Source organism: Tupaia chinensis, unplaced genomic scaffold (assembly GCF_000334495.1).
Source record: "Tupaia chinensis unplaced genomic scaffold, TupChi_1.0 Scaffold147003_1, whole genome shotgun sequence".
NCBI lineage: Eukaryota > Metazoa > Chordata > Mammalia > Scandentia > Tupaiidae > Tupaia > Tupaia belangeri.
Window position 1 is genome coordinate 1,254,438 of NW_006206856.1, and position 9,267 is coordinate 1,263,704.

Here is a 9,267-nt window from a genome sequence, read left to right on the forward strand (position 1 = left end):
CAGCCACGTTGGACAGACAGGTGTGGCCGCCTCACTCGGAGCAAGCCAGCCACGTTTCTCGCCACTTGCCCCAAGCCCTGCTTGGACACCAGGAAACGTGGATGGGGACAGCCTGGCTGCTTTCTTCCTGGACCGAGGCCTGCACAAACAAGTGGCCAGAAAGGGCCATTCAGCGGACGGGATGGGTACACATCGGGGGTCCTTGAACGGGGTCCGACTCGCTGTTTCTCACGAGGAAAGAGATGTGCACACACAGACAGCCACCGCAGCTTTATTTATGAGTGCGAATCTGGAGACAGCATCTAAACGTCAGTGGGCAGGGTGGGGACAGACGACAGAGCCACTCTGTGGAGTGTCCCCCGGCATGAGGGCAGCGAGGAAGTGGGAGCTGAGGCCTGGGCCGGGGCAGAGGCCTCATGCCAACATGGGGTGGGGGCTGCCTACTGCTGCAGCCGTGGGGGCCATCTCCTCCCCCGCCCGCCTGGCTCAACTTTACCAGCGTGTTCTCATGCGTCTGTTCACTCACTCACGTGCGGATTCAAGTGCTGACCGGGGCCCGGCTGTGTCCCCGGCCTGGAGAACCAGACACATCTCCCATCCCCTAGAAGCCTATGTCACGTGGTTCCTCTGCAGATGGCCAATGCTGTGCGGCCTGGGATAGGGGCTGGCCCTGCTGCAGGGGCCAGGGCCAGAGGAGCTTCCCCCGTGATACGAACCCTCCTCCCAATTTATGTAAAAAAGCAGTAACAAAAATTCTCAGTCAAGAGTGTGACAAAAGTGAATAGGCAGCCACCTGGCAACTAAGCCACCCGTGGCGATCCCGTGAACTCTTCCGCCACGCAGTGGACACCTGGGCGCGCTGCTCTGCATCGGACACCTGCTTCCGGTGGGCATGCTCGCTTCGTCCTGCCCAGTCTTCCTGTCCCTGATGGCTGCGGAGCGTCCTGTACCTCAGCGGCCTCTCCCTCATCCTCCGACTCACATGGCACAGCCATGGCTTGCCAGCCAGCAGCGAGCACTTCACCTCCCCCTTCCCGGCATCTTATTCCTCTAGGAGAAAATCCCACCGGTGGGGTTACCAGGTCAAGGGGTGGGAACGTTTTCCTGGCTCTTGGAATACAGGATCAGACTGTCTTTCCCAAGACCTCGCACCAAGTTCTGCGCCTCCAGGAGCTCGGGCGGGCGGCGTTCTTTTCTGCGTGTCCCGAACCTCGCTCCACTGGGGACGGCGCACCCTCCCCTCTTCCGTGGGGCCGGGCCAGCAGACATGCTCATGGGACCTGCTTCACTCACTCATCTCCGAGGATGCCTGGGTTCAGAGGTGAAAGCCCTTTGAAAATGCTAACACAATGGGCAATGAAAGAGACGGGACTTCCATAGGTCCACAGGGACACAGACAGCCCACACTGACCCACAGTGGGTCATACCACGAGAGCCACAGAGATGAGGCAGGGATAAAAGAAAGCTCCCCACGCAGGAGTCGGGGCTCCAGACTGAGTAAAGTAACAAGGCCTGGCTTCTTGGCAACAAAGAGCCACCTGCCCATGCTGCCTACAGGGGAAGGTCGTGATGAGCTGAGAGCCCCAAGCCTGCTCAGATGGCAGCCTCAGGGCTCCGTCAGAAACCCCATGGTACCTGGGGCCCTCTCTAAACAAACGACAGAGCTGAATCAGGCCAGGCACCCCCCCACCACATGCCACGAGAGGAGTCAGCCTGCAGACGGCACCGCCCCCCTGCACCTGACCCTGAGGAAGCAGGTGCTAGCTTCTCTCCTGGACCCCGGTCCAGCCAGGGGCCCAGGCAGGGCTGTGTGGCTCTGCTAGGAGCAAGATCCACACACAATTACCTTGGTTGGAGAGGATGGGCTGGGGCAGGGAGGCGGAGGCAGGAGCCACGCTGGGAGGGGAGCCGCTGGGTCTGACGCAGGGGGCAGCAGAGAGCCGGGAATCCTCGCCAACCTGGGGAGGAGTGCTTGAGTCGGCCAGGAGAGAAGAGCCGCCCCAGAACAGAGCTCTACAAGGCCAGGGCCGGGAGGGGAGAAGTGCGAATGTTCCCACAATAGGTGCTGAAGACACATGCCCGATCCTCACAGCTCACAGGTGAGAGTGGAGGGTGCGACCTGCCCGAGGTCATGCAGCCGGGGAGTGTGCGGTGGGGCCACAGCAGCCCTGAGCAACCGTGCAGGAACCAGCTCTGCCTGGCTGGCTCCGCCCACACAAAACCCACCTTTTTCTCTGGGTGGCTCAGTTTGGACTTGACCTCCTTGGCTTTCTGAATGGCTTTCAGGACCTCCACGGTGTCCAGCTCCTTCTCTGTGGTCGCCGTGTTATCCAGGCAGACCTACAGGGTCCAGACAGTGGCAATCGGCATGGGTGGGAGGAGGGTGGCAGGCCTGCTGAGGAGTGGGCACGAGCGCTGCTACAGGCTGACCCGGGCCCCACGAGGACACTAGAGCTGCAGCAGACTCAGGCCACTGGGGGCGGGCTCTTCAGCCACTGAAGTGACCTAGGAGGGTGTCAGGAGGGGCCCAGAGAGACACTGCCTAGTCTGCCTCAGGGAGACCCTGTCCAAGGAGAGGGGCCTCTCAGGTGGCTGTGACTTGAGGAAGGTGGTGACTAAGCCCCTAGGTACAGGCAGAACGCAGTCAAAAAGGGGTGAGCCTTCCACAGGGACCCGGGAGGGCGAAGGCACAGGGCTGCAGGAGAGGGTGGGGTCCCGATCCGCAGAGGCAGGAGGGAGCTGTGTGCTAGAGGGCAGCTGGGTGGGGGCTGAACATGGCGAGGTCCCAAGGGTTTAGACAGGAGCTGACACCACGTGACCCGGGAGCTTCCCGAGGTCTAGAGCACGGGAGGGATGAAATGGCATCTTGTAAAGACCGACTTGGGGACAGCAAGGAGGGAGGGGCAGCTGGGCTCAACGGAGAGCAGGGTGGGCTATAACCGCAGACTCCCAGCAAGCTCTGCCTAAGACCTGGGCAGAAGAGAGGCTGCCAGGGTCAGTCAGAGAGTGGGACAGGGCCTCCTTGAGCCCGAGGTGGCAGGAGAACCTGGCCAGGGACCTGGGTGGTTGGCGTGGCAGCAGGTGCACAGCCGGGCAGCGGGCAGTGCACTGAGCTACCCTGCAAAGGTAGGCAGATCCCTCGGGCTGAAGTCAGACACAATGGCCAGAAGTTGTCCAGGAAACAGGATTATTTTAAGTGTCTTATTTCTGGCCCTTGCCTAGAAAGAATAATGTCATTTTTTAAGTTAGACAGTTCTTCCACACCCTGAGTCTGTGCCTACCTGCTCATGGGGTTCCTGACCCGAGCTCTGACAGAGGCAACCAAAGGAAGACTGCTGGGACCACCAGCTGACGGCCAGCAGCCCGCGGGTAAGGGAGAGGTCAAGGAACCTTTTCCAGCAGGGGTGGTGGACCTCTCAGACCAAAAGACCCTCAAGGGCCAGGCCCTTCTGAAGCAGGCAGGGATAGGAGAATGGACAGTCCACCCTGGCTCTGCCCACTGGGCTGTCCCCCGGGCTGCTCTGCCCAGCTGGGGCTTACCTCAGAGGCCCTCTCTCCGAACTGAGCGAGCACCTTGGTCCGGTAGTCCGGGATGATGCTCAGAGGGTTGTTCAGCAGAGCCACGTGCTCCAGACACGGGAGGCTGCCTATGCTCCTGACCTCCTCCATCTGCAAGACATGAGTCCTACTCCCTCCAGTCCCCTCCCGACACTTCCGCCACACGACACAGTGGATGGGCCTGGTGACTAAGCCCCTAGGTACAGGCAGAACGCAGTCAAAAAGGGGTGAGCCTTCCACAGGGACCCGGGAGGGCGAAGGCACAGGGCTGCAGGAGAGGGTGGGGTCCCGATCCGCAGAGGTAGGAGGGAGCTGTGTGCTAGAGGGCAGCTGGGTGGGGGCTGAACATGGCGAGGTCCCAAGGGTTTAGACAGGAGCTGACACCACGTGACCCGGGAGCTTCCCGAGGTCTAGAGCACGGGAGGGATGAAATGGCATCTTGTAAAGACCGACTTGGGGACAGCAAGGAGGGAGGGGCAGCTGGGCTCAACGGAGAGCAGGGTGGGCTATAACCGCAGACTCCCAGCAAGCTCTGCCTAAGACCTGGGCAGAAGAGAGGCTGCCAGGGTCAGTCAGAGAGTGGGACAGGGCCTCCTTGAGCCCGAGGTGGCAGGAGAACCTGGCCAGGGACCTGGGTGGTTGGCGTGGCAGCAGGTGCACAGCCGGGCAGCGGGCAGTGCACTGAGCTACCCTGCAAAGGTAGGCAGATCCCTCGGGCTGAAGTCAGACACAATGGCCAGAAGTTGTCCAGGAAACAGGATTATTTTAAGTGTCTTATTTCTGGCCCTTGCCTAGAAAGAATAATGTCATTTTTTAAGTTAGACAGTTCTTCCACACCCTGAGTCTGTGCCTGTCTACTCATGGGATTCCTGACCCGAGCTCTGACAGAGGCAACCAAAGGAAGACTGCTGGGACCACCAGCTGACGGCCAGCAGCCCGCGGGTAAGGGAGAGGTCAAGGAACCTTTTCCAGCAGGGGTGGTGGACCTCTCAGACCAAAAGACCCTCAAGGGCCAGGCCCTTCTGAAGCAGGCAGGGATAGTAGAATGGACAGTCCACCCTGGCTCTGCCCACTGGGCTGTCCCCCGGGCTGCTCTGCCCAGCTGGGGCTTACCTCAGAGGCCCTCTCTCCGAACTGAGCGAGCACCTTGGTCCGGTAGTCCGGGATGATGCTCAGAGGGTTGTTCAGCAGAGCCACGTGCTCCAGACACGGGAGGCTGCCTATGCTCCTGACCTCCTCCATCTGCAAGACATGAGTCCTACTCCCTCCAGTCCCCTCCCGACACTTCCGCCACACGACACAGTGGATGGCCTCTTTAAAATGAAAGGGAGCTTAACACCTGCTTTAAAGTGATACACACCACGGCACGGCAACCTTCTGGGTGCAGCTCACCTGTTCAATTCTGTTGTTGCTGAGATCCAGGTTGACCAGGGAGTAGAGTTTCTGCAGGCCGCTCAGACTCTGCAGGAGGTTGCCCGCCAGGTTCAGGGTCTTAATGTTCCCCAGCTTGGTATGGACACCCTCCAGGGAGGAGAGCTTGTTGTAGGACAGGTCCAGGTGCACCAGGTTGTACAGGTGCTATGGAGCAGAGAGCGGGTGCAGTGGTTCAGGTCGAGTCTCCCAGAAATGGGGCTGAGGCTGACAGCGGGAGGGGCCTTCCCACCTAAACTGACCGCTCTGCAGATGGGCTCCATTCACTCTGACCGTTACTAGGAAGTGAAGCCCCTCTTCTTCCCTGCACGTGCCACAGCCCAGGGGCACCCTCCACACACAGGTTGGGGCGGGCACTGAGAACAGGGCTGCCCATCTCCAGGGGAGCATCACTCTGTCATGCTCGGTTTGTATTTAACTCGTCTTCTCTAATTCTCAGGCACCAGAGCCACGGCCCCACGATGCACTGCCGGGCCCCTGAAGGGAAGGCAGCAGCCGCTGCCTGACCAACCCGAGGCACGCCCACATTCCCAAGGCTGGGTCCTCCCGACCTCTCGGGAGAACGAGGCCTTCCAGAGATATTACCTGCAGGTTGTCCACGACCAGCACGCCATTGTGACTCAGATCCAGGAACTCAATCTTTGGGATCAATTTCTTAGGAGAGAAAAGAACAACCAATGTTATTCTGGGAGGCTGGACCCTAAGCAGTCCCTGCCTGTGGCGGATGGGCACCCTAGGACTCTTCTTCCTACGCACAGACTCTTGGCTGGTCACTGAGGTGCACCCATTTGCCCGCCCGGCAGCACAGCCAAACACACACCCAGGGCCTGACTCCAGTGCCAAGCACTGGTCACCGTTGGTGTAGAACTCCTGGCTCATGAAAATGACAGAGAAGGGGCCTGACCTTCGGCCTACCCACATCAGGCAGGGGACACGAATACAGCAATCCCACTCCTACTGCCCACTGCCATTCGGATGTCACGCTCACACATCTATAACCTCTGGAGGGGGTTTTCTGCTCTGCTCATTGGGAGTAAGTGTCATTCCTTACTGTGGTTCACCTTACATCAAACATATGTGCAGTTAATTAGCTTCGTCTGGTTCTTGGTATAGCAATTTTGAATAACCCATTTTGAAATGAACTTAAACATAGCAGGCAATGTACAGAGTATTGGGCACAGGTCTTCTGTGGTCCTTCCAGAAAAGACCAACTCCAACGCCCAACCCCAAGGTTCAGGTGAGATCAGAGAAGCCCTGCTGCCGGCTGCTGCCCACGTACCACAGACTCGTCGATCACGGAGATGCCATTGTGGCTGAGGTCGAGAGCGGTCAACGCTTGCCACGTGGGGATGACGGCAGTCACAGGGCCTTCCAGGGCCGTGCCTTCTGGTTCCCACTCGTCGAATTCAGAGGCTTCAGGAACAAGGACTTCCTGCACAAGAACATCTGTTGAGCACCACACTCGGGCCCTCACGCAACACTCACTGGAAACACAGTCGTTGCAAACTGTAAGGAAGAGCTGGGCATATTTAGCATGTGGAAGTGAGCTTGGATTAAAACAAGGCTCCAGTTCCTATTCTTCAACGATTGTGAAATAACTGAAAAGCTCAGCAACGGCCACTGGAAGATGTTCTGGCTCTGCTCCAGGGACCAAAGCTTTTCGAGCCCACACGGACCTTTTCCTACATGGTGATGCAGTTTTCTGGCTGAAATCCCAGAGGCCGAAGGTCGGCCTGCAGCGTTTCCAGGCAACTGTGCTTTCCGAGCTGGTGATGTGGTCCCCACTTTTAACTGTGACTTCCCGGGGCTAAGATAAACCCTTCCAGGACGCGCAGCAGCAAGGAGCACCAGAGACGGCCTCTCGCCCCCCTCTGCAATGACCACCCTGGGCTTCTTCCGCCCGGCAGCGAGGAGTGCCCAGGAGAGCAACGAGGCAGCCCGACGCCCTAGCTCCTTCCATAAGCCACCTCGGATCAGCCAGGAGCCTCATGAGAAAGAATTCAAAAAATCCAAATCCTTTGTTTTCCCAAAAGAATTACTAATTTTATTGATCATTACTGTTTGTTTTAATTTGCTACAAGGCACAGGCACTCAGTAAAGAGAGAGAGAGAAGGAAAGTGAGAAAGCAACCTGTCAGGTCCAGGACTTGAACCGCAGGAATCCAGCACCTTAACCACCATGCCGCCTGCTGGCTCCCAAAACCCAAACCTTGATCAGAAATGTAAGTCATAAAACTAGCCATTCCCTGTTTTTCTTTCTGTACTAGGGGAAGGATTGTAACAATACCAAAATGTGACCCATAAAAAGGTGGAAGAAACCTCTTACATTCCCAACCAAACAGTTCCTGTGGCTCACGTACAAACGGCGGGCCCCAGCATTTCCACACCTTCCCTCCTGGCCCACGGAGAACAAAATACAGAAGGGTGCTCAGCAAAGGCTTGCCAAGACCAGAGAACAGCTGTACCAGCCGGGCTGACAGACGTCCTTCCACCTGCAGCAGCTCTACAGTCTCATCATTAAAAACCAGTGACTGGGCCAACAGCCTGGGGGGTAAGGCGCTGGAGCCCACGTGGCTGACTGCACCATTTGAGTCCCAGATGGAGACTGGAAAGGAAGATACTGCAGCGTGGCCATCTCCCCTGGGGCGTAATTTCTCACCTTCCCTGTCTCCGTCTCTCTCTCTCTGGCAAGCACACAGGCCCTATAGCAAAAACTAAAAAAAGGCAAGAAAACCAATAGCACCTTTTTTACGTTAGGGGAGAAAGCCTCGTTCCTCAGAGCGACTTGTTAACCACACTGGCTTCTGGAGATGGGGACGAAAGCGTCCCGGGCGGTCATGTGCTGGGACATCCCACGTGAGTATCTGGGGAAGGTGGGGCCTCTGACAGACTAGCCGTGCACACTCCTCCTCGGTGGTGGGCACCAAGCCGGGGTGACGCTTACCTTCATCGAGGTGGCCGAGAAGCGGACGCTCATCGTGGCCAGGGTGGGCTTCGAGGCGACCAGCCCTCGGATGTGCTTCGCATCGCAGTGACTTATCTGGAGGCAGGGACAGCTGGGTCTCAGGAATGCATGCTGCTCCGTCAGAAGCCCTGGCCAGCGGGTGCTCATCACCCACACAGAAGCAGCATGACAGCCGAGCCCAAAGCCTACAGGCCAGGGGCAACTCCAACCCACGTCTCTTCCCAGGGCTCCGTGCTGGCTACCGCTCATGCCAGCATCTAGTAGAGAAGGCTCTGGTCTCTCAACTCCACACAGGAAACCACAAACTCTGTTCTCTCTGCAAGGGTTAGTTGGGACTTGGCAGGCGGACAGAGTGTGAGTCCCAGGTCTGAGCAGTGGCCCCCGCAATGCGGTGGGTATGGTGGGCTCTTCTGCCCACTGGCCCCCTCAACCTCAGCTGCCTGCAGAGAGGCGGGGAGAAGTACAGGCCAAAGCCCATTCCTGGGACGCCTGCCCAAACGGCAGGGCCTCAGTCTGCCAGGTAGCAGCGGGACCGGGCTGTCCTCTCACTTCCCCGTCCTGGTGCCGCCTACGGGGGTGGTAGGGCACACACCGTAAGATCCCACTAGGGAAGTGGCCCCTGAGGTCTGAGACAAGCCTGGAATGCTGCCGTGGCCAGTGCCCTGGGCCTTACCTCCACCTGATGAAGAGACTTGAATATTGACAGATCGAATGGCAGGAGCTGCTCCTGAATGTTGCTGGTCCCAAAAGGCCCTTCAGTGCCAGAGACCTAGGCGGAAGACGGGGACTGAACCAGGGACTCTGCTGCAGTCGCCACCCAGCCTGGAAGTGACCCCTCTACCTCTGACAAAGCAGGCTAGGGCTGGGGCAGAGGAGCAGACACTGGCTGGAGACTGCCCCCTGGTGCTCACAGCCAGAACAAGGTGCCAAGGACACAGGCTGGCCTTTCCGTGGAGGCCCCACCCACACCTCCACACTAACTCCAGCCACTGAGCCACCAGACCCCTGGCGGGCACACACCCACTAACTGAAAGGCTCCCATGACTGGGCTGCTGCAGCTTTACCTTAAGGTATTTAAGACGACAGGTGAAGTCCAGGATGTGCCCGAGGTCCGTCTTGGCGTCCCCGCTGGCGCACGTGGGCTTCCCCTGCTGCAGCTGCTCGGTGACTGCATAGAGCTGCAGGGGCCCAATGGCAAAGACCTCACCAGCCCCCAGGAGCTGCTCTCCTGCAACAGCCACACCCCAAAGGATGAGTGTCCAGCCCCACCCCACTGTGTGGCAGGCCATGTGTCCACTGCCTGCCCCCACTCCA

At 58.6% G+C, this 9,267-nt stretch overlaps 1 protein-coding gene across 1 annotated transcript in view; it reads right to left on the reverse strand.

Moving 5' to 3' along the window:
* Positions 1-9,267, reverse strand: part of NISCH (nischarin) — a gene marked incomplete at its 5' end in the record, with an annotated part of 35,793 nt that overhangs the window by 15,197 nt on the left and 11,329 nt on the right. Inside the window, 9 exon segments of the mRNA XM_027768623.1 lie at positions 1,847-1,958; positions 2,227-2,340; positions 4,672-4,800; positions 4,951-5,136; positions 5,575-5,643; positions 6,269-6,421; positions 7,933-8,028; positions 8,627-8,722; positions 9,018-9,181. Of these exon segments, the coding sequence (XP_027624424.1) occupies positions 1,847-1,958; positions 2,227-2,340; positions 4,672-4,800; positions 4,951-5,136; positions 5,575-5,643; positions 6,269-6,421; positions 7,933-8,028; positions 8,627-8,722; positions 9,018-9,181 (1,119 nt within the window).